Source organism: Hypomesus nipponensis, chromosome 5 (genome assembly GCF_054491055.1).
Source record: "Hypomesus nipponensis isolate SF chromosome 5, ASM5449105v1, whole genome shotgun sequence".
In the NCBI taxonomy this organism is placed as follows: Eukaryota; Metazoa; Chordata; class Actinopteri; order Osmeriformes; family Osmeridae; genus Hypomesus; species Hypomesus nipponensis.
In genome coordinates, this window is record NC_140365.1 from 4,690,139 (window position 1) to 4,715,068 (window position 24,930).

The 24,930-nt window shown below is 53.2% G+C and overlaps 1 protein-coding gene across 1 annotated transcript; it reads right to left on the reverse strand.

Moving 5' to 3' along the window:
• On the reverse strand, positions 1-24,930 carry LOC146287985 (ephrin type-B receptor 4a-like). Its single transcript, XM_084697655.1, has 17 exons — positions 23,997-24,930; positions 14,527-14,597; positions 13,635-13,916; positions 13,077-13,467; positions 9,577-9,729; positions 7,509-7,844; positions 7,174-7,298; positions 6,795-6,963; positions 6,466-6,565; positions 4,996-5,060; positions 4,694-4,807; positions 4,313-4,560; positions 3,920-4,135; positions 3,568-3,717; positions 3,241-3,434; positions 1,855-2,013; positions 1-1,505 (listed from the first exon to the last, which is right to left on the reverse strand). The coding sequence occupies exons 1-17, from the start codon at positions 24,073-24,075 to the stop codon at positions 1,394-1,396; spliced, it is 2,964 nt and encodes a 987-aa protein (XP_084553781.1). The 5' UTR covers positions 24,076-24,930; the 3' UTR covers positions 1-1,393.

Here is a 24,930-nt window from a genome sequence, read left to right on the forward strand (position 1 = left end):
TTCTGGGTGATAAACACTGGCGTGTATCTTTATTGTGACTGAACAGAATACAGAGTACACTCAGACGGGACAGGGATCAAGATCATACTTATATCTATACATTAATTAAAAGGTGACTTTATAAAAGATAGGTCCCTGTTTTTATTCCACAGATCCTCAATGTGAAGACTGCATTTCCCATAGTCCTTTGAGGGGCTAAACAATCTCCTGAAAGGTGAAACATAAACATCTGAAGTGGCAAGTTTAAAGGACATTTTCCTTAGATAAATCTGCTTTATAAAACAGGATTTTTAGTCTACCAATAAGTTGAATGGCACTCGGGCAAGAAGACAAGTTTGAAAAGAACAGACCACTTACAATAGCATCCATTCACATAACGAGGCCGGGTGTTTTCCTGCAGAAAAGCTTCTGTAGAAAAGAGATTGAACAGTGCTCTCTTGGTCTCTGTTTCCACTGGGTCCCAGTTCAGTCAGACTGCGTGGAAATGAGCTGCCTCAGTCCAGCAGAGAGAGACAGGAAGTGGAAATGGCCAACCATACTCCAAGAGAAACATAGGAAGTCCTGCAGAGAGAAGGAGAGGGGCGGAGCCAGGGAAAGACCCCGCCTCCCTCTCTCTGGCTGACAGCTTCTCTCTGAAACAGACAAAGTGCTAATATTTCTCAGACCCTCTCTCTTCCTCCTCACACAACTGGGCCAGGGAGACCCAGACTGCCTCTGAGGAGGACAGGTGGACTGCTGGCGCGCGTTGCCGTGAGACCCGAGGAAAGAACCAGGTCATTCTGAAAGCAAATGCAAAACGTGAGGTGCGCTCAATAGAAGTCCGATCCCAAGGTCTGCCGAGAAAAAAGTCCAGAACCTTCTTATAAAAAGGCGGAAGGTTCTCGAACCTTCCAACTGTTTAACCTTCCGACTTAAACAGTTCGCCTGTCCACCATGTCAGAGCAGAGCGATCCACGTGGCTTAATGCAGGCCACAACATCGGGAAGTGTCACCTCAGACCACAGAGTCATCCCTCACCATGCTGTACACCAACTACGAAAGCGACAGTCCTTCAAACGACACCGGTTCTGACCCATGTCGCTCCAGGGCGGGACCACAGTCAAACATTCGCCAGGGGGCCGGGAGTAGAAAGTGAAAGGGAGGGCGGAGATGGAAAACGTTCTCCTCCTCCTCCAGCATCAGGTGACAGCCGGCCTGCTCCACCCCCGGCTGGGGGGGGACGTGGGTCTCTGCAGCGTCAACGAAGCCACGCCCATTCCTTTAAGGGACTCCATGTATGGCAGCGGGAGGGGGGGGGGGGGGGGGCTGTCTGTTGACATGGAGGTGTGCTGGTGTCTGTGTCACAGTCAGGGGCCGAGGCCAGGAGGGCAGGTGGGGGGTGAGGAGGGGGGGGTCAGAAGCGGAGGACCCCGGGGTGGTTCTTGCTGCTCATGGTCAGGGTCTGGACGCTGGAGATGATCTTCCTCTGATGGCCTGCCAGGGTCACACCCAGTCGCAGCAGGTCCCTGCACAGAGAGAAACACACAGAGGAACACGCTCAGTCACATCATCAGCACACACGTAGACACACAGACACATACGTAGACCCAGACTGTCACAGGAGGAATAAACAGGTTGAGAGGACAGGAAGGCAGCAAATCAATAGAATCCATTTATACCACACAACATACCACACAGGCAGACAGACACTGCAGGACCAGAATAGACAGCCATGACAAAAAAAAAAAAAAAACTGTCAGCCAGGCTTCCAAAAGGTGGACCGGCAGAGAGATTGACAAACAGTCAGCCAGCCCGGCTGACAGGCATACAAACAGTCATGCAGGCCTGTGGCAGCAGGTCAGAGTTAGTGCTTACTCAGTGGTGATCTGGGCCAGGAGGTCAACAGAGGTGAAGCCGGCCTGCAGGAAGCTCTCCTCGTAGCGTTCCATCTTGATGGCCCTCAGCCACTCCCCCACCGAGGAACAGGAAGATGGTGCAGGGGGGGCGCGCTGGTCCAGCAGGGGGTGGGACGGCCTGGGGGGGGGAACAGGTTACACTCACACCCTGTCACCAGAACACTGGGGGCTTACATTCAGGTCCCCTGGAGGGGGACAGGGAGGGAGGGTCTGTCAGGAGAGAGAGGGGGGGGCGGGATCTAGCACCGCGGGAGTGACAGGCCCAACACAATGGCTGCTGTGGGGGTGGGCGGGGCCTGGCTTTGAGTGACAGGCGAGTATGCAGGGTGAGGGAGGGGGTCCGACAGTTCCCAGCAGGACACAGCAGGGCGACGGAGCATGCCCAGTGGCAGGTATGTAGAGGCTGACACGGAGGACCGGAGAAAAGGGAAAGACTGAAAGGAGGACTGGAATGACAGGATGGCCAGGAATGGGACAGGACAACCCCCCCTCCCCTACCCGTCAACCTCTGAGTACCAATATCCAGGAGACCTCAGAACGGGGGGGGGGGGGGGTGGAGGGAGGTCAGAGACAGAGGATGCCAGAGGCAGGCTAAATACACATAAACAAGTGAGTTATCAAGCTCGAAATCACCAGTGTGCCCTTTTGTGCCTCCGCAACGCGACTGTGCTGTTGTGTTTCATTGTGCTGCGTTACATCATTTTTCCCACCGTGTGCGATACTAAAATCAGTGAGACACACTTTGCAAACGGCGTGGGAATTGTCGACGCGGCTTGGGAGATTTGGGAATCTCTCCGTCCATATATTGTTCCATTTGCAGCCATATTTTTGTTCTTCTTCGCCTCAGCACCACCGAGACTTAATGCCATTTCTACCACTGATTCTTGATTCAAATTCCCCCGTCTACAATCCAAATTACCTCGTCTACCTGTGCATATCAACAGTGCAACTGGGTTCCAGGTTGCCAGGTCGAGGTCACAAATGGGTTGAAAAATTGTACAATATGTATAATGTGAGTAGGATGCGTTTCATACAAGATCTGGCAACTGGACATCCTTGGAATAATATATTGATGTGATTATGCAAATAAGGAGTTTTGGGCCGTACAAATTACGGGAGTTTCACAGGAGAAATAACGAAAACAGTAGACGGGCAGAAGATGGGTGTGACATACGGTCGACTCCCGGGGAAAAGGGAAGCGTCGACAGGCGTGCCCTCCACTCACTGCTCACACAGACCTCAAGCTGTATGTTGAGCCACCAACTCTAGTCTCCTCACACACGGCTCCTGAACGCTCTCCACCTGACCCCCACCCCCCACGCCGCGGCCCTCCATGCCCACTCACCCTGCTCCCTCCTGGGCCACGATCTTCAGAGAGGCGGGGTTGCGGATCAGCTTGTCCAGGGCGCTGACGATGGCGGCGAAGCGGGGGCGGGCCGAGCGCTCCTTCTGCCAGCAGTCCAGCATCAGCTGGTGGAGGTGGGTGGGGCAGTCTGTGGGCGGGGGCAGGCGGTAGTCCTGCTCTATGGCGTTGATCACCTGACGGGGGGAGAGAGCAGCGGAGGGGCGAATGAAACAGGCTCCATCTGGGTCTGCAGGAGAACATGCTCATCTTTTTCTTTGATCCGTCAGTGCCAATCTGACACACACACACACACACACAAACACTCACATCCTGGTTGCTCATGTCCCAGTAGGGTCTCTCTCCGAAGGACATGACCTCCCACATGACGATGCCATAACTCCAGGCGTCGGAGGCCGAGGTGAACTTCCTGAAGGCGATGGCCTCGGGCGCTGTCCAGCGGATGGGGATCTTACCGCCCTGCACACAGCGGACAGAGGAGGAGTTAGCTCCCGAACATCAGTGAGTGAAGTGATGTATAACCGAGGTGCGTTTGATTTGCCTCACACGACTTGAATCAAGCGCACCACAAGTATTTCCAAACCCCTGGGCGTGCAACCCATTGAAGTGGTGTTGTGAGTGGGGAGTGTAGTGTTGGTGCGGGGGCAGTGTGTGGTCTCACCAGAGAGCTGGTGTAGGTGGGGTCAGAGGAGTTTTCCTGGAGGAAGCGGGACAGGCCGAAGTCGGACACCTTGCACACCAGGTTGCTGTTGACCAGGATGTTGCGTGCGGCCAGGTCGCGGTGGACGTAGCTCATCTCCGACAGGTACTTCATGCCCGAGGCGATGCCCCGCAGCATGCCCACCAGCTGGATGGGCGTGAACTGACCGTCGTTCAGCTACGAGGCGACACAGAGGACGGAGAGAGTGAGAACGCGTGGATGTGTCAATGAGCTAGCTTGTTTGCGAGTGTGAAAATTCAACAAGCTTGTTTGTGTGTGTGTGTGTGTGTGCATGTCAATGAACAAGCTTGTCTGCGTCTGTGTGTGTGTGTGTATAAAGAGATTCAGACTGACCCTTAGGAAGGAGTCCAACGCTCCGTTCTCCATGAACTCAGTGAGGATCATGACTGGACAGCTGGCTGTGATGATGCCCTCCAGGTGGATGATGTTGGGGTGCTGGAACTGGCCCATGATCGACGCCTCAGACAGGAAGTCCCGCCTCTGCTTGTCCGTGTAGCCTCCCTTCAGAGTCTTGATGGCCACATAGTTCTCTTTCTTCCCTGGGACCTTCAACCTGCCCCGGCACACCTCTCCAAACTCACCTGCAACACACACACACACTTAGCATGCTAAGCTAAACTCCCTGGAGAGAGTCCATGTTGCTAATGCTAATTCCTGACCCCTGGAAAAAAAGGTGGCTAGTTTATGTTCACACGGTAGAGGAGAAAGGCCCACCTGCTCCAATGACCTCCTCAATCTTGACAAAGGAGACATCGATTTCTTTGGCAAACTCCCGCACGGCCTCGTTAGGGTCCTCGTAGGTGAAGGGGTCGATGTACACTTTGACCCCTGAGGCAGAGAGGATCATGGGTGAAGAGACACGCGTCAGAGAGACTACTTGGATTCACAAACAACCTTAACACTTGTGTGGTCCACATTAGGAAACGTGACTTTGAAAATAACTATAAATAGTATGCGTTTGTGTGTGTGCTGGTGTGCGTTTGTGTGTGTGCTGGTGTGTGCATGTGTGTTCTCACCTTGGCCGAGGAGGTACTGGCTGTTTTTGTCACTTAGCTCTGGGTCCTTCATTCTGCTGTGTCTCCTGCAGGGCAGAACAGCAGTGAAGAGAGAGAGAGATGAAGAGAGAGAGATGAAGAGAGAAAGAGAGAGAGAGATGAAGAGAGAGAGAGATGAAGAGAAAGAGAGATGAAGAGAGAGAGAGAGAGAGATAAAGAAAGAGAAAGGGCATGGTGCCAGGGAGGGTCAAAGAGGGAGAGACAGATTGTTAGCTCAGTGACATATCACAGTCTACATCCCCTCTCCAAAACAGACGCTCCTGGCGCCTGAGCGCCCGTGTCTCGGACACACAGCATCACAAACATTCCAGCAGAGCACGAGTCTGCCTTCTCCTCCCCTCTGTCTCTTTCCCTCCACCTCTCCTCCCCTCTCCGGCCTGACTGCCGCTCGCTTCTGTTCTGCTCGGGGGCTCCATTAGTGAGACTTCCTTTGGCCCAGGCCCATCCCAGTAGGACCCTGTGGCTACTGGACCCCTGCCTTGCTCAATCGCTCTCTCAATCGCTCTCCCCCTCCCCGTCCCCGCAGGCCCAAAATAGCTCTGCCGTCCCACCCTCCGCTGGCTGGAGGTCCAGACCTCTACTGTGTTGTGTGTGTGTGTGTGTGTTGGGGGGCGGGGGTGTATTAGTGCGTGTGGACAAGGGGAGTATGTGTCTGGATTCTTCTATGTGTGTGGTTGAACACACGTGTGGGTATTTTTCAATGCATGTGCTGGGTTTGTGTACCGTGTGTGTTGGCTGTGTGTTCAGGCGTGTGTGTGTGTGTGTGTGTATGGCTTCTAAGTGCGTGTGCCCCAAGGTCAGGACTATTGTTCTTCTGTCCTGTGGAGACAGGGTTGGGACGGCTGCATCCTGCCCCCCCCCCTCCCCTACTTTTCCCTCCCTCCCTTCCCCTCTCTCACTCCCTCCCTCTCTCTCTCCCCCCCTCCCTCTCCCTCCCTCCGTCCCTACCCCTTTCTCCCCCTCCCTCCCTCTCTGTCTGTCTGTCTCTAGCTCATTTTTTGACAAACTGGTTCTCTGTGTTCCCAGAACCTTTCTTTCCGGGGGCATCTAGGGCTATTACCTGAAACAATGAAGGGAACGTGCTGTCATCGAGAGTAGAGGGAGTTTTAGCCTGCTAAGCACTAAGTGTCATAAACACGGCTTTGGTTCTCATGAACTGGTAGGATCGTTTGATAGGATTACTTTAGGTAGGAACAGCTTGATAAGATACGACTCAAATAAAGTAATGTCAAATGTCATGATTAGAGCCACAGATTTTGTTTCCATATCCTTATCTCCCTCCCTCCCTCCCTCCCTCCCTCCCTCCCTCCCTCCCCCTCCCCCCCCCCCCCCCCCTCCCTCCCTCCCTCCCTCCCTCCCTCCCTCCCTCCCTCCCTCCCTCCCTCCCTCCCTCCCTCCCTCCCTCCCTCCCTCCCTCCCTCCCTCCCTCACCGTATACAGTACACAGCCACGGTGATGACAGTGATGAGCAGCAACATCCCCATGGCGATCAGAACCCCTGTGACCAGGAGCTGGGAGGAGTCATCGTCCTCTGAGGAGACGAGACGAGAGGATGGAGGTCGATTGAGGTAAAGAGTGGTTTGAGAATGAGGAAGAAGAGAAGCAGGAGAGAGAGCGTAGAGGTCACCATACTGAAGCACAGACCGCACATAGCAAACAAGACAGAAGTACATTCACTGCTGGCAGAAGGAATGGTGTATGTGTGTGTGGAATGGAAACCGAGGCCTCCGTGCGACAGAGAAGCCTGGGCCTTTCCTTACCGTCGGGCAGGGTGCGGAAGGAGGCTGCTGGGCCGAAGCTGCCGTAGCCGGCCATGGTGCGAGCGCGGACCTGCACCTCGTACTGGGTGGCCCGCCGCAGGTCGCTCAACACCACCTGGTTACTGTCGCTCTCCCTGTAGCGACACGACTGCTCCTCGCCACGCCGCTCCTACACAACCAAGGGAGGGTGGGAGGGAGGGAAGGTCAGGGGATGTTTCAGGACTTGGGACTTACACAGTCAAAAAGAGCGATCACTTGACAGGGATGATAGAGTGATGGTAGAGAGAAAGAGAAGGAGGTAGAGATGGAGAGACACGGGGGGGGGGGCTACGTGGAAGGTTGTGGGGGAGAGATGTAGGTCTCTGGGGGTGTTCCTCACCTTCTCACAGTAGCGGAGCTGATACTGCAGGATGGTGTAGTGGGGCTGAGCAGGCACAGACCAGTGCAGAGTCAGACTGCTCTCAGTAGACACAGCCTTCCTGACCGTGGACACCAGCATGGGCACTACACACACACACACACACACACACACACACACACACACACACACACACACACACCCAGGTCATTAGATTGTGGAAAAGTCAGTGAAACCTCAAATTGACAAATCACAAAATCCTAACCCTCTCTCTCTCTCACTCCCTCTCCCCCCCCCCAGTCTCTCTCTCTCTCTCTTTCTCCCTCCCTCAGTCCATCCCAGTTTGTGTCTCCTACCATCATGGCTGGTGGTGATGTTGACGCTGTCGCTGTTCGGGGCCTTGCCGCTCTGCTGGGAGACCCCGTTGAGGGCCTGGATGGAGAAGGTGTAGGTGGTGTGTGGCAGGAGGCCCCAGACCACCACCGAGCGGCCCAGCAGGCCTCGCTGGGCCGGCCGGTAGCTCACGCTGTCCCCGCAGGGAGAGCAGGGGCCCCGGGGGGCCCCGCACAGGGAACACTCCAGGGAGTAGGTGAGGTCGGTACGCCCGCCGCTGTCCAGCGGCTCGCTCCACTCCAGGGTGACGGTGGTGTCGTTGATCTGGGTGCTGACGCTGCGCGGGGCCGACGGGGGTCCTGGGGAGAGAGAGAGAGGAGAGAGAGAGAGTCAGAAACCTCTGGATCAGCCGCTGCCACTGGAACAGCCCCACACGAAACGAACCCTGAAGAGAGAGAGGGTGGGAGGCATGCACTGTCACATAACATTAATCCTGTCTACATACCAAGACAGCCTCCAACGACCCCCCCCCCCCCCCAAAGAAATTCAACCAGGGGCTCAGCTCTGCACCCCCGCACGCCCTCCCCTCCCATCATCCTCTTCCACGGCTCATCCCTGAAGTGCCGTCACGCACGTTGGATTCCCGACACCCCCCTCCCTCTCTCTCTCTCCGTCTCTCTCTCTGTCTCTCTCTCTGTCTCTCTCTCTCTCTGTCTCTCTCTCTCTCTGTCTCTCTCTCTCTCTCTGTCTCTGTCTCTCTCTCTGTCTCTGTCTCTCTCTCTGTCTCTGTCTCTGTCTCTCTCTCTGTCTCTCTCTTTGTCTCTCTCTTTGTCTCTCTCTCTGTCTCTCTCTCTGTCTCTCTCTCTGTCTCTCTCTCTGTCTCTCTCTCTGTCTCTCTCTCTGTCTCTCTCTCTGTCTCTCTCTCTGTCTCTCTCTCTCTCTGTGTCTCTCTCTCTCCTCCAGCCGGCGGCCGACTCGCCAGGGAGCCGCGCAGCAGGAAGCCACGCCGGGACGCAGGATTGAAATCGCTGCTCCAATTACACGCGTCTCAAAACCCGACGATAATGATCAGCGGGCGGGAGGCTGTGGGCGCCGGGGGGAGGGGGGGGATGAGGATCGCTGCGGAGGAACCGCGACTAAACAGCAACGCCACTCAGACGGTGTGAAGGAGCTCTCCCTGACTCCTGCCAAGGAGACTGCTTTGTCATTGGGCCTTGTGCCTGGGGACCACGGTGGCTTCTGTGCCAGCCTCACATAGCGGGTACCAGGCTCTCTCAGGGGACAGTGGGGGGAGGGGCGTAAGTGGCGACAGCCGGCGCCAATCAAGTACCTCCGTTTAGCTGAGACTGCCGCCTCCGTCTTCAGACTTACATATAAAGAGACGCAGTAAGTTGCGGTCTGGGTTAGGAAGTGATCGAGACGGGAGCCTCTGGTGATGAGTGCTTTATGATCGCCGAGAACGGTGGACATGCGAGTCCCAGCCGGTTCCAGGTGTCCCTCTCTGGGCTTCCGTCCACTGGAAGGGAGTCAACAGTGGGAGCCAGCCGCTCCTCGCTAACACTCCTTTTCACAGCCATTCTGGCAGTGTGGGGCCAATTAAAAAATACCTCCCATTCACACATCACACGTGTGGACCCGTGAATTGAAATTCCTGAATCCGCATGGAGGTGTCACTCAGGGCCTGTCAATGCTGCCCCTCTCTGGGCCTGACCTCCAGGCTCTGCACCCCTCCCCCCCCCCCCACACAATAGAGTAGCATTTTAATACTGTGAAGCAGTGGGACAAAAGCCACTGAGCAGGTGAGGAGAGCAGAGGAAGAGGGCTGAGGAGGAGGAGCGGGCCGGGGGGGGGGGGGGGGGGGTGGGACACAAAGAGGAGAAGGCAACAAGAGAAACACCAGTTGAATGTAAGAGATGGGGAAAACAAGAAACAAAAGTAGGCCAGCGAGTGTCGCAGGGCAACGTAAAGAGAGGAGGGAATGGGGAGAATGTTTGTTTGTGTGAGAGTGTGCGTGTGTTCGTCTGTATGTGTGTGTGGTTGTGGTTGTCTTTCAGTGACTGCGCGCGCGCGTGCGTGTGTGTGTGTACTCACTGGTGCACGGAGTGTCTGGGCTGTCCGACTCAGCTCGGAGGTATCCAGGGCGACAGGAGCACGCGGAGGAGCCGGTCACCACGGCGTGGCTGAACCCTGGACAGGCCGAGCACACGCCTCCTGGAGCGGCCTTGAACTGCCCCAGGGGGCAGGCTGGAGGGAGGGGGGGGGGCAGGAGGAGACGGAGAGAGAGGGTTAGCGTGGTCCCAGACACCACCCACGAGCGTCAGAACACGTCACCTCCGCCCTCCGTGTCCACGACTGGGAGACACGGAAGCCAAGAACCACACGGAGAAAAAAAAAAAAAACGCCAAACAGGACTGGAGCGCTCATTAATCACTGCCAGGATACATAAACACAATGAAATGGATCTGAATGCGTTCTCCTCTGCTCTCATCCCCATTCACACGGACACCAGGCTGCATTGTAAACACCCTATTAATCAAACCTGTGCAGACACACCACGCTCATTCAACTGAGGGATCTTGCACAGCAAGTGATGCCTGTGTGTGTGTGCGTGTGTGTGTGTGTACACTTGCATGTCTGTGGGTGTGTGTGTGTGATTGTACTGTCCGTGGGTGTTATTGCAGATCCGCTCCATTCGCATTGGTTTATACACGTGTCTGTACAAATAAATCTGGTCAATAGCCATTCGCTGTATGTATTCATGTGAGGATATCAAAGTGCTAATTTTAGTGTTAGTGCGAGTCTGTGAAGTGTGCAATAATAAAAACAGACGGACTCTGGAGAGATTAGTCATCGGAGCCACTCGGAGCCGTTTCATCTGCTGGGCGAGCCGAAAACCAACACACCAGGACGAACAAAGACTACAGCTGGCTTCACCCACACCCACACACACACACAACACAACACACACGCTAGGGTTAGAACTCCTGACTCTTTGCAAGTCACGCTACAAAGATCGACAAGGAATGCTGTAAAGCAGCAGTTTATTTGAATTATCACCGCTGCACACACAGTTGGGACAGACTTGAATTTGGTTTTGGAACTTCAAGCCTCCTTCGCTGTTTGTTAAGATGGCGGTACAGTTTCCATCCAACTGTTGAGCAGCTAGTTGCTAACATCTGCTGTGGCAGCCCAGTGCTGGTGAGGCCAGTGGCTTTGCTCCAGTGCTGGTGAGACGGTTCAGCAGTGTTGAGGGTTAAATAAAACCAGGCCTTCCTGATAGAGAAGGTTTTTCCGACTCCCTGGAGCCGATTTATCATTAACCAAATAGAGAGGCTGAAGAGTTAAGGTGTTAACTCGGCCGGGCAGGAAACGACATGTCGGCAGAAAGAGAAGAGAAAAAAAAGCCCCGCGTCAGCCTAATCTCTGAATAAAATGACATCATTACAATTCGAGTAGCCCTTCCTTTCCCAGACAGTATAAATAGAGTTTCTCTTTGTTATACATGTGCTGGGGTACAACTTTCACCCCCCCCCCCCCCCCCCCATTGTATCCGAGGAGGGTCTTTCTATAAGACCACTGAGAGGGGGCAGCGCAGAGGTTAAAACATCCGCTAACAGAAACCCCACCAACACCAAACAACAACAACAACAAGAAAAGAAGTGTCATCTAAAGTTTCCATTCGTCACATGGCCCACACTCAGAATGCTAATGAGGGCTCTGCCAGAGCTGTGTGCTGGGGTGGGGGTGGGGGTCGACCTGCGCCCCTGTGCCCCTGGGGCCCTGGGCCAGGCAGCCCCAGTGTCCAGAGACCTGGGGGCATCAAAGCCCTCGGGAGATAAGGCATCAGACCGACCTGTTCATAAATAGCCTGTAACCGCTGGCTGCTAAGATGCTGCGCACAGAGACCAGGTTTATAGCGACCAGATAGGCTCCAGCCTGGCCACTTAAAAGAGCTTTTATGGCCTATCTCTCCCCCACCGCCGGCACACTCCATACATCAACACACGGCCGTTTACGACACTCGTTTCCTCCCCGTAGGCAGGGGGAATGCAAAACAGAGTCGACAGAACTCTCTCTCCCCGCTACATTAAATAGGTTTGGGGACGGAGATTAAAAACCGGGGCGTCCTCGAAAAACACACCCGGCCGTCGCGCGTGTGAAATGCTGACGTGCGTTCTGTTCCGAGTGCCGCTGAGTGAGCATGTGTGAGGACCGCCGGGGAGACGGAGAAGGTCTGCTTTCTCCTCAAAGCTGGGAGAGGAATGTGACCCATCTTGACCTTCTCTTTACTTTTTCTCCAGAAACAAGTGGGAGAATGGGGTGGAGACACACACACACACACACACACACACATTTACATTTAGTCATTTAGCAGACGCTCGAATCCAGAGCGACTTACGGTAAGTACAGGGGCATTCCCCCCGAGGCAAGTAGGTTGAAGTGCCTTGCCCAAGGACACAACGTCATTTGACCCAGCGGGGAATCGATCCGGCAACCTTCTGATTACTAGCTCGACTCCCTCACCACTCCCTCACACACACATGCAGAAACACTAACATAAGACAGCAATAATGAGCTAACACAGGAAACTAACTGCCTGTGGCCCTGTGTGTTAGGGTGTGTCAGTGTAGACATGAAGAGGAGATGGGTGGCCCGAGCTTTTGTCTGCGTCTGTGCATGCCTGTGCTGGCGTGGCAGAGATTTATTGCCTTAACATGCTCTTATCCTACATTTTCAGTCATCTGCAGTGCCGAGGTGTTCCTGTAATGACCTGCTGAGTGGGGCTTTTCTGGCTCAAGAGCAACTCCTGTCAAAGCAGGAAAATATCTCCCCGGCAAAATGGAGGGGAAAGGAGGAGAAAGCCGACCACTGTTTTTTTTTGTCCTCGTTTCATCTACATTAGGGCCCATCTGCCTGCTCTCCTCAACCTGTGTGTGTGTCTTTGTGTGCAAGGCTTTACAAGGCTAATTTGCGTTATTAGGGGGGGTTGTATAGCTCCACAGAGAACCCCCCCCCCGCCCCTTCCTATTCTCTGTTATCTGGTTCCCTTTGATGTTCCAGGAGTGCTGGATTTTTCACCTGCACATTCTCCCGCCCGCCCGCCCCCTGCCTCCCTCCCTTCCTCTCCTCTTGTCTTCTCCTCCCTCTATTGAAGGATAAATCACAGGGTCTCTCTGACATGTCCCAGTCCCAGCCCTCAGCCCCCCCCCCCCCCCCGCCCCGTGACACCACCCTTCACCTCTGACCCCTCCCCACCCCCCCACTCTGACCTCCCTCTGTTCCTCCAGCGGTCCCAGCCTTTCACCTGGCTCATTACCCACAATCCCCCCCCCCACCGCAATCCTTCCTTCAACTCCTCTCACACTAGACCTCTTAAGCCCCCTCCCTCCCTCCCCGCACCCCACCCCCCAACCACCACCTTCACACTTTTTCCATTGTGTCATTGTTTAGGTGTGAGTGTGCCCTCCAAAACAGATGAGATGGCAACAAAACTCACTCGCCAGCCAGCAGCCCACTTCCCCCGGCCTCCGCCCCCCCTCACACACCCTCTCTACCCCCCCGCTGGGCCTCTACCCCCCCTCCCCCCTCACCTGTGCAGCGGGTGTGGCCGTCGGCGGCCTCGTATCCGGCCTCGCAGCTGCAGGACGTGGTGGGCTGGCCCACCCACTGGCCGTCCTCGCCGCAGAACAGCTTGGGGGCCCGCGGGCGCGGCCCCTGCTGGGTGGCGTGCTCCACGCACACGCCCTGCGCCTCCTGGACCAGGGTGCGCGGCACGGTCTCGGGGAAGGAGGACAGGGCGCTGACCAGGGTGGGACACTTCTTGAAGAAGACCCGCACCGAGAGCAGGGCCATGCAGGCCCCCTGGGCCTGGAAGGCCAGGTAGAAGCCTCTCTTGGTCAGAGGACCCAGGCGCAGAGTCTTCACGTTGAACTTCTTCTCTCCGCCCTTCCTCAGCAGGAAGTCCGCCGCTACCGTGTCCACCTGTCGGGGAAGTGAGGGGGAACTGGCTTAGCCCAGGTGTGTGTGTGTGTGCTTGTGGATGTGTGGTCAATACTACCGTGTGTGTGTGTGTTTAATGAGCCCATCTGTGTGTGCACGCGCGTGTCTAATGGTCCCATCTGTGTGTGTATGTGTGTGTGTGTGTGTACCTTGGTGTAGGGGTTCTCCATCCAGGCCGGGTGTGTGGGCGTGGCCTCGTCAGAGTCGGCCTGGTAGTAGTACAGGTTGAAGGTCTCCTTGCAGCTGCGGCTGTGCGTGGCCCTGGACGAGCACTCGATCATGGTGAAGCGCAGCTCCACGTACACCTGCGACGCCTCCCGCCGCCCGATCAGCCGGCTGCGCAGCCAGTGGCTGGCCGAGCCCTCCGTCTGGCAGATCTGGTAGGTGCGCACGCTGTTGTTCTCCTCGTCGTGGCCGCTCACCTCCTCCCACTGAGGAGACAGCAGGCCCGGGGGGGGGAGGGAGGGATAGGGGGAGGGAGGGGATAGGGGAGGAGAGGGAGGGATAAGGGGGTTGAGGGAGGGATAGAAGGGATGAGGGAGGGGGGGGGAGGGGATGGGGGGGTGAGGGAGGGATGGGGGGGTGAGGGAGGGGAGAGGGGAGGAGAGGGAGGGGATAGGGGAGGGATAGGGGAGGGATAGGGAGGAGAGGGAGGGATAGGGGGGGTGAGGGGGTTATCCAAAGGTGAGGCCAGGGGCCAGTGTACCTCCGCCCAGCAGCAGGCAGGTGTACATCACACCCAGGCAGGGCCCGGTACATGAGGCAGACAGCTGAAGGACATGGCATGTGCTAGGGAATGACTAAACGATGTGCTGGAGGGGGGGGGGGGGGGGGTAACTAAACGATGGAATGTGTAAACGGCTGTAAGAGGTGTTTAAGCTGTCGTGTGTGTGAAGCATTAGGATGAGATGGACTGTAACAGCAGGGCAGGGGAGGTGAGGAGCATGATGAGAGGGCTGGGCCGGGGCACTGTGTCCTGGGGTGTGTGTGTGTGTGTGTGTGTGTGTGAGCAGAGTAAATATGTATGCAGGGCACACACACCTCAGGCCCGGCATGGGAGTAAACGGTCCATCGGAGGTCGGACATCTCCGTCTTGGTGTTCATCAGAACTTCTGTGGGACACAACACACAGTGAGTCCAACACACAGTGAGTCCAACACACACTGAGTCCAACACACACTGAGTCCAACACACACTGAGTCCAACACACACTGAGTCCAACACACACTGAGTCCAACACACACTGAGTCCAACACACACTGAGTCCAACACACACTGAGTCCAACACACAGTGAGTCCAACACACAGTGAGTCTAACACACAGTGAGTCCAACACACACTGAGTCCAACACACAGTGAGTCGAACACACAGTGAGTCGAACACACAGTGAGTCGAACACACAGTGAGTCCAACACACAGTGAGTCGAACACACAGTGAGTCCAACACACAGTGAGTCCAACACACAGTGAGTCCAACACACAGTGAGTCCAACACACAGTGAGTCCAACACACAGTGAGTCCAACACACAGTGAGTCCAACACACAGTGAGTCCAACACACAGTGAGTCTAACACACAGTGAGTCTAACACACAGTGAGTCCAACACACACTGAGTCCAACACACACTGAGTCCAACACACAGTGAGTCCAACACACAGTGAGTCTAACACACAGTGAGTCCAACACACAGTGAGTCCAACACACAGTGAGTCCAACACACAGTGAGTCTAACACACAGTGAGTCCAACACACACTGAGTCCAACACACAGTGAGTCCAACACACAGTGAGTCGAACACACAGTGAGTCCAACACACAGTGAGTCTAACACACAGTGAGTCCAACACACACTGAGTCCAACACACAGTGAGTCCAACACACAGTGAGTCCAACACACAGTGAGTCCAACACACAGTGAGTCCAACACACAGTGAGTCCAACACACAGTGAGTCCAACACACAGTGAGTCCAACACACAGTGAGTCCAACACACGCGCACGCTCGCATATCAACGCGCGCGTCACGGCTCGCAGACATTGCAATGCTAACAGAATGAAGCTGATTTAAGCCCGGACGTATACGAACAGGCGGTGTGCTCAGAGTTCCATCTGTAAGGCCTGTGCTGGGATTAGAGGAGCCGGAGGGAGGGGAAGCAGGAGGAGACCCTGCGAGAGCAAACACACAGCCCTGCTGCTCAGACACCCACCATATCTGTGCTTCCTCCAGGTCTGATTCCCCTTCTCCTCCGTCCCTCCCTCTCCTCTCCTCCCTCATCCCAATTTTCTAGATTAAAAATAACCTGGTGAGAAACCACTAGTCTAGGGGGAGAGGGATGCATGGGGACTTAATGGTGGGAACAAGGGTATAGCCCAAATTCACACACAGTGTACATACATATACACACACACACAGCCACACGCGCGCGCGCACGCAGCAGCATCCATGCACTTAAACATCCAGAGAGCGGCACACACCTACACACCCCTCCAGCAGGGAGCTGTGATTAAAACTGAATTGATTTTCTGTAATCTCCCGAAGCCTCGGCCCACTGCCAACCCGGTAACAGCCACAACAGTTCTGCCATGATTGAGTAATTCAATACAGACTGGGACCCGAACTGGAACAATGCAGAAAATGTCACGGGCAAGCACAGCACCGCTGAAATCATTTTTCTTTTTCCCCCTGTGTAAATTCGCAAGGCCCCGCCCCCTTACCATGACGGCGCGTCTGTTGGCTGTATTGTCAGCAACAGGCAAACAGGCCATGACTTATTGATGGGAGGAGGTTTGGTTGAGAGAGGCTGTGGCATGGTCCACAGCCCAGTGGAACCCCAGGGGCCCCCTGCAGGGGTCTGGCTCAAGGGTCAGCCTGTCTGCAGGTAAGATGGTCATGTGACCATCCCCAGCCGTGCCCCCACGTCTCAGCACAAGCCGGCTGCCTTTGATCTATAAATACATTTTCTCTGAGCACCGACACCAACTTCTCTCTCTCTCTCTCTCGCTCTCTTCCTCTCTTTCGTAAAGGGAATTACTTTTATCTATCTTATTTCATTTTACACTGTGCTACATTCTCTTTTGTGGCTTTAGAGCACATGCTTTTTTACATTTTCCTTTTGTGTTTTTTCTGGGTCAGCTGTCTTAAGAACAGCATGTGCCAACAGTGCCATGCCATCAATAATTCTGATAGTTTGATATGAATCCTGCCAGTCCTGACACTTTGTCATTGACGGAGACACAGTAGATACGGCAGCCTGTATCTGGCTCCCTCGCCGCCCACCCTCCCTCCCTCCCTCGCTCGCTCTCTGACACCCCGCTCTGTCACCGACAACCTCACCGCTCCTCCTCCTCCACCCCGTCCTCCCGCTCCTCCTCGACAACCCCTGAGAGCTTTGACACCTCCCTCCCTCTCTGCCACCCTCTTCTCCCTGGCAGTAACAGGCTGCAGAGGGCTGATAACCACAGCCCGACGCAGTGAATAAAGAGATGGACACCAGAGAGAGAGAGGGGGGGGGGGGGATGAGGATGAGGGGTGAAGGAGGGCAGGGTCGTCCTCATCTTCAGACAGGAGTGGAAAGAGTGAGAATCCACCCTGGGGGAGGAGGAGGAGGAGGAGGAGGAGGACAGGGCGCTGGGATGGAAATGGAGGGTTGAAGAAAACGCTCTCTCACTCGGTGCCTCCCCACTATGTGATGCACCTTAAGCTCGCAGGAAAAACTAATTACAGACCCTCTGTGAGGTGGTGCTACTCAGGGAGGGAAATGGAAGAAGTCACTTAGGGGCAGGGTTCTCAATACCAAATCTCAGTATTCTGGTGGATTCCCAAACCTATTTAACTAAGGTGTGTTATAAACTCAGCAGAGTTTGGTCGATCTGGTGGAGGTTCAGTATGGCTTCAAGAATAAGGATGATATTTTATTTTCTACAAAAGAAAATTGGGGTCTGTTTTGGGGACAATGCAACAACACATGTTGCTCTGACTCACTTGGATGAACCATTTGAAATATATTACCACAAATAGAGCTGGCTGACAGCATTGGTCCTCCACCTGCCCCAGTGCAAGTGAGTAGCATGAGGAACCCCCCCCACCCCTGCCCTTTGGAATACAAGGTGTGTGTGTGTGTGTGCGTATAACCACTGTTTATCACCCCTCTATCATTACATTTTATGAGACAGGATGCATGCGTGTCTGAGTGTTTTTGCTTGTGCCAACTTGTGTGTTCAGATGTTTTGGGTTTTTCAAGCTTATGCCTAAGATTAAGGGTGCACTAAGGGCACACACACACACACGTACGTGAATACACACAGCTGGATCGACAGTGTGTGCTGGAACAGGCTCTGACTTATCCTTTTAAAAAGACTCCATTCCTCAGCCTGCCCTTCTGTAATTCCCGAGAGCAGGGAAGGCTCAGGTCTCTGACAGAAGGGCTTTCATGTATTCCTTTTGGACCCCTCCACCTTTGGCCCGGCTGCTGGAACCTCCCCCCCCCCCCGCCCACTTCAGTTTGCTCCTTCAGTACCCCCATCATCCCTCGATCCCAGCCCATCCACTTCCACAGCAAGAGGTGAGGAAACCCAAATGTGTGCTAGCTTTAAATAACTGACCTTGAATATGATAGCCTGACCCAACCGATCACAGAGTGAACAAAACCCCCTCTTTAATTACACAGCCACTACTTCACTTTCCCCTCTGCTGTGTGCCCTTCCCCCCTCTCTCACTCTCTTCTCCCCCCACCCCCTCTCTCACTCTCTCCTCTCCCCCACTCAATCTCCTCTCCCTCCCTCCCTCCCCCCTCACTGTCTCCCCCCCTCACTCTCTCCTCTCCCCCTCCCCCCTCCCCCCTCCCTCCCTCCCTCACTCACTCACTCCCTCCCTCACTCACTCACTCACTCTATCCCCTCCCTCCCTCCCTTCTCCCCCCCCCCCTCTCCTCTCCCCTCTCTCCCTCACTCTCTCCTCTCCCTCCCTCCCTCACTTCCCCTCTGCCGGGCTCTGGAGTGTGATAGGGAAATTATAGGCCTGTGAGTCTTCACCCTGCATCTGCTTCAATTAGACCCCCGCTTTAATTAAGGAAACAGAGAGTAGCAATTACCCCCTACAAACCAAAAGAGGAGAGCAGGAGAGAGATGGAGGGGGGTGACAGAAATGAGAGACAGAGAGAGGGGGGGGAGGAGGAGGAAGAGGAGCGAGGAGAGAAAGAGTGTGGAAGGCCAGCAAGGGGTAAGTGACCGGGGTTAAGGATTTACGAGTGTTCTGGGAGAGAGGAACAGATGAAGTGAAAGAGTGAGAAATGAAAACAAGACGAGAGGAGCTTAACAGGGCTTTCTGTCACTAAGGCTTCTCCTGGTGCCCTGCGTGGGGTTTGATGTGTTTCTTGTGCGCGCGCGCGCGCGCAGGAGTGCGTGTGTATTTGTAGAACACGACGTGTAACGTACGTGTGCCTGCGTTTATGTGTGTCGGACACGTCACCCGAGGTGGTGAAGTGGTGAGATTAGGCCTCTACTTCTCAGAAGCCCCTGCCCCTGGTGGTTTCCTGCTGGGGAGCTGGCTGAAGAGTGATGGGGCTGGCCTCACACATCCCCAGCATTCACCAGAACCACTGGGCCGAGAGCCCTGCGCAGGAAACATAAACACTCCGCTCTACAACAACGGCTGCGTGTGACCGTGCGTGCGTCTGAAGAATAGGAGTCGAGGAGCAGAGAGAAAGAGAATACCTGAGCGGTGAGAACCCGTTCGTGATCGACTCCTCGTTCCTCCCTGACATCTTGAGGGGGAGGTGGGGGGTGCATGTGGAGCAGTGTGTGTCCCAGTGCCCCCCCCCACGTCCCAAAACAGAACCTGACCCAGTTAGAGGGCAGGCTACTGGATGGGACCAAACCACTACCGCTGCCAGGACAGAACAACACAGCTGCGAAAGCAAAATGGCTGACCCTTAAGCAGCGAGGATTAAGTGCATTAAAGACAGCCTCAAAAGAGCCTGGCATTCATTTGGGTTTAGAAAATGTGTGGGCTTAAATGGACTCAATCCTTGGATTCTGGGTAAACTTAAATTTGAATATTCTCATGCCACAGCAGAAGAGCATAGCAGAAACGCCGCCATTTTATTGTTGAAGTCTATTGAGGACTAACTGGATTTATGGACTTAAAAGTTGTGCTTATAACTGGCTAACTATGCTAACTGCTAGGTTAGCTCAGATGTGTTCCCCCTCTAGTCAGATGTAGTTTCCACACTAATCCCACAGCGGAGGGCTGATCTGAAAGAGGCCAGATGACTCCGCAACATCTCTCACCCGAGTTCCCTGGCTAACAAAAGACACCGAGCTGTGGGTGAGATTAAACTTCATAAAAGCCCAATTAAGGAGAGCTGGAGTGGAACAAAAAGCAGAGTCTCCCCCCCCCTCCCCCTCCCCCCCTGAGAGACAGAGCGCCACACTAAAAGAAGCTTTCCATAAGAAGCCAGATCAAGGAAGTTTCCTGATTATACAGCTAAGGGGAAAACTGTGGTACAGTTGGCGTGCTGTTGATACCCATCTTAATTAAAACAGACTGGATGTCACAGTGTGTGTCTGCTACAAAGGACTTTGTCTTAAGTCAACCTCAAAGCACAGAGTAGCTGAAGGATCCTCACTGCTTATCTGAATGAGAGCTTAATGCCAGTGATGGGGGAAGATATCTTACACAGGAGTTTATTTAAGGATGTCCCCTACGTTTTTACTGCTAGCTTTACAGCGAGAAGAAACATTAGTTTTGGACATAGATCTGTCTTACTGTCAAGTACACACGAAGGCCGGGTTATCTCTTACTAAGTACGGGCTTATGTTCCTCTCTCCCTTTTATGAAACTGTGATTCTATCTTTTTTTCCCTTCGGAACCCCTTCCCTCTCACACAATTTCAAATAGTCAATCCCATCCTCGCAGTAGAATGAAGCGGGAACGGAGCTCTGTGTTTGCAAGTGTCTCCATGTCAGTTACGCTGTGAGACATTTCCACCCACAAACGACTGGGAAGGATCCCAAACAAAAGGTCAGCACATACATACACTTCTACACAAGCCCTCGAATGCGCTCTGACGCAAAATAAGAGGCATCAAGCTACTGCAGATAAGGAACACGAGCAACGTTCACCGGCGGCCAAGCCCCCTGAATATCAACTGTTACACTTGTTACACTCTTTAACTTTCTGCATCTCAATGGCACCGGTTTCTGGTACAATTATACAGATGAGGGATTGCAATAAACAATCAGTTTCATCTTCAATGTGCAAACTCAAACGGAAACACACACACACACACACACAGACCTGATTTACACACACACACACACACACACACACACAGAGTGGCTCTCAGTGACTAATACCCAGTGGGAGGCGGACAGCTTGAATCTGGGGGACAGTCTGAATAGAGCAGAGACTTCAGCTAAATAAACCATGTAAAGATCGGCAGATCCAGGCTGAGGTTGAGCAGAATAGTCTCCCTGCATGGGCCTTCTCTTTCATTCTGACACATCGCTGTTGGTCTTTCTCTCTCTCTCTTTTTTTCACCAGCCAAGTAAAAAACAGACATCTTGAGGGAAAGGAGCCTTCTGTATACTCTTCTTCACTTAACGCTTGGCACTGGGGAGTTGGCTGAAAAAAAGCCATGCTACTGAACTGACGGGGGGGGGACGGGGGGGACGGGGGGGGGGGGGGGCTTGTATGGTGATGATACATGAAGAAGGAACAACCAGTGGGAACATGTCTAACTGTGTGTACTCTGAGAGGGGGGGCTAACATGCAGGAATGCTACTGGAGCTCCAGCCCCCCCCTTCCAGACCTGGATCTGGGGAGGGGGGAACGGGGTGGGGGGGCGGGGGCTGGTGAGCGGGGGCTGGGGAGGGGGGGGCTGGTAGAATCCCACGGGAGCTGGAGTGAGCACACCGCACACACACAGGAAGTCCTTCTGTCAATGATCAAGGTGAGATTTATTATCGTCATCTGCTCCTTACACACACACACACGTGAACACACATTAAACACGCACCCCTTCTCCCTCTCTCTCCTCTCTCTCCCTCTCCCCCTCTCTCTCTCTCATTTCGCCGAGGCCTGACGGCCGTATTTCCATGCCTCCTTCACAGACGTGAAGTGGTGTTGTCCCCTCGCTCTCCTGTCTGACACGCCGCGGCCTCCTTCCCTCTCTCTTCTGCCGCCTGTCCCCTCTCGTCCCCATTGTGTCCCCTCTCACAGTGAGTGGCGTGTGGGTGGAGGTGGAGGAGAGAGGCACTCGGGGCGCGGGCCCCGCCTTTTGGCTGACAGCGTGTCCCTGTGACAGTGATGCATGGCCTAGTGGGGGTGGGCTTTCCCATCAACCAAACTATGATCCACCTGTCTGTCGACGTTTCCGCATGCATCTTATTAGGGTCGCTGCCGTACCAGAATAGCCTTGGCTCTGATAAAGCAGCCAGCCTCGCTCGCTCACTCTCTCTCTGGTCCATCTGCCTTCTCCAAGGCCACAGTCTACACAGGCAACTTCATCTGGTCTACGAGAGGACAAGAGGAAAGAGAGAAGAGAAGATATAGAAAGAGAGGGAGGCAGAAGGAGAGGGAAAGAGAGAAAGAGAGAGAGAGAGTGGGGGGAGAGAGTTACGAGAGAACAGAGGCCGATTGGCCTGTAGATTACAGCTGCACCACTCGGATGCCTGTTTAACTCTTCAAGAGGCTAATCGTGGGATTAAGCCACAGAGGATGATGGGCTGGGGGTGTCAGGGAAGGGAGGGGGGTTGCTTTAAATGCAAATCCCTTTCTTATAAAAATCGGTTCCATTTAATAGGATTTCTGGGGAAAGATCCGCAGTTCTACGGCAGGGTAGCGACAGTCAGCAAGAGAAGACAGCGCTGCCGCCGCCGCACTCACAACACAGGAGGGAGGAGATGGAAAGAGCAACAGAATCAAAAGATTTGCGTCCGAGGGTGGGGGTTGGGGGCCAGCCTCTTTCACCTGAGGCCTCCTGTTTTTCAGAGCAAAAACAGACATTCAGCAGTTTCTGGTTTCAGATGCTGAATTTATGGGTTGTGAAGCGTGGTGTCACTCAGCGTGGTGGCAGATCAACAGAGGAGGGGGAGAGTCGGGAGGGAAGGAAGAGAGTAGAAGAAGAAGAAGAAGAAGAAGAAGAAAAAAAAAAGGCGAAGGAAATGAGAAGGCAACCGAGAGAGGATGAGCCTTCTTTGAGTCTTTCGGGGGGTTAGTTAATCTTGGAAGGCTGATTGTGAAAACTCACTGGCATAGAAGTCTGTTTTCTCTTCAAATCCTCACTGACAAAGACCACTAAATATCTGTTATATGATACTCAGAGATCAGGCTTTTGTTTAATCATTCACACACCCACACACATTACACACTAATCCTGGTGGGTTTGGGTCTGTGGAGACTTTTACCCTGTGGACAGAATCTAATCTACCCCCCACGGATCCTAAGCTTAACTTGGCCAAATTAATAATTACCAGAATTGCCTTTTCTAAGACCTTCCCAGAAGGGGCCACATGGTGGTAACTCTTCAAAAGAATTGAATACTGTGCAAATAAATATCAATAGCTTCAATACAAGTGAATAATTTGTCAGCTCCACATGTTAAGAGTGAAGAGGGGGTGCATGTGGCCTATAGACACCTATGTATGAGGAGAGGGTATATCTGTTGAGTCAGTAAAGACAAGGAAGGAATGGAGGAGGAGAAGAAACAAGTTTGGGCTAATCATTGCTACAACAACATAGAACAAGCTGTTCTCCATCTTTCGAGCAGGCTGTGGATCAGATGTAACTGTTTCATGGAAGTTGGTGGGAGTCTCAGAGAAACTGTCAAAAAAAAAGATTACAGCACAAACATGATATGGTGTCTAATGAGAGCATTGCTGCGGGCCTAGTGAGACATGTTCCTCAACTACTCAGTAATGCCCGAGCATGGATGTTATGGATTTCTATCCAACACAGCCATGTTAATTGTTGGAAGATAGCGGGCACCAGGTGTCTCCATTTCAGCATGTAATGTGGAACTAATCCAAGCCATGCCGTTCAAGATTGATTGGTGATGGAACGGCACAGAAATGGTCAGGGTGGCTAATGGTCTACAGGTCACCTTTCCAGAACGCTGGTATAAAAAAAAACACGAAACCACACGCGCGACCACGCGCGCACGACAACACACGTACGTGCACGCACGCACAGTGCTAATTTAACACTGCTCTTCCAATGTTACAATTTAGACATGGAGAGGTGAAATGGGCTCGACTTAGGGAGGTCAATTTCAAGTGACCATAATGAAAAAAGTATGATCCTATCTTGATGAACAGCCCAAAAACTAGTTAGACTTATGCCAAATATATAACAATTATAACAGACTGAGAAGTTGCCCGTGAATGAGGCGTGTGTGTGTGTGTCACGTCATGACACAGGTGAACGACTGTTACTAGAAAAAGGCGACATTGATATGGTTAAACATGCATAAAACCCCAAAACATGCGTGAAGATAAACTATCCGACTCACCTTCCTCGCCACAAGACAGAAGTACGCACTCCGACAGGATAAACCAAATGAAGGCACAGCGCCTGGATGTGAGCTCCATGATGTCGGGCAAATTATCCGTGATATAAACGAATCGCCTTCGGGTCGGAGTCAAAAACTAACTACTCGTTTTGTCTCACGGTCAGCTGGGCCGTGTACCCGTTGGTCGTAACACTGACCACATCTGAGACTGACACAGTTCAAATAACAGTTTTACTCAGAATGGTTTAAATGTTGTAGTCACAACATTGCGAGACAAAAACAATTTAGTAGATGGTGATGAAGCCGATAGCTTGTTTTTAGCATATACACGGCACTCCAAAACACTTTATAAACAATATGCCTCAAGATAAGAAAAAAAAAAACTTTCTTCGACGCTATGATTCTATGTTCACCAAGTCCAATAAGTAAACGTCCTTTAGATTATGTTTGTCTTTTGTCCATGTTGTCTGCCTCTACACCCAAGAAAAGGCAAATGAGTGTAGATGAAAACTTATCGTATCCTGGGCTGTAGCCCTATTCTTTGTCCGCGAGCCCTTGTCGACTTCTCTGAATTTCGGTCAGTAAAAAAGATGCAAATCCGCAACCCAAAGACGTGTTCGGTTTATCCTCGCTAAACAATAAAACGGAGTTAGTCAATTTAAGCCAATGATCTCTCATTGGTGTCTTATATAGGATCGGAACCCGTTTTTTTTTAGTTTTTTTTTTAAACGAAAATCTCACAAAAATGTAGGTGACAAAACTGTTTTGTTTCCACCGGGTTTTCCTGTGGCGCGGGCTACCTCTAAAATACTGATTCGTTAAGAAACATAACGATAAAAAAAAATCTTGAAGATATGAAACGTAGACTCGCAAGAAATTCAAAGTTATTCACTTATCGCCCTTGTCGAGTTGCGTTGGCTACTCCGGAGACATC

Coding starts and splice junctions, on each gene's coding strand:
- LOC146287985 (XM_084697655.1), bottom strand. CDS start 24,075: ATGGAGCTCACATCCAGGCGCTGTGCCTTCATTTGGTTTATCCTGTCG. Junction 7,299..7,508: donor CATCACCACCAGCCATGATG/GTAGGAGACACA, acceptor GTGTGTGTGTAG/TGCCCATGCTGGTGTCCACG. Junction 6,566..6,794: donor CTTCCGCACCCTGCCCGACG/GTAAGGAAAGGC, acceptor TCGTCTCCTCAG/AGGACGATGACTCCTCCCAG.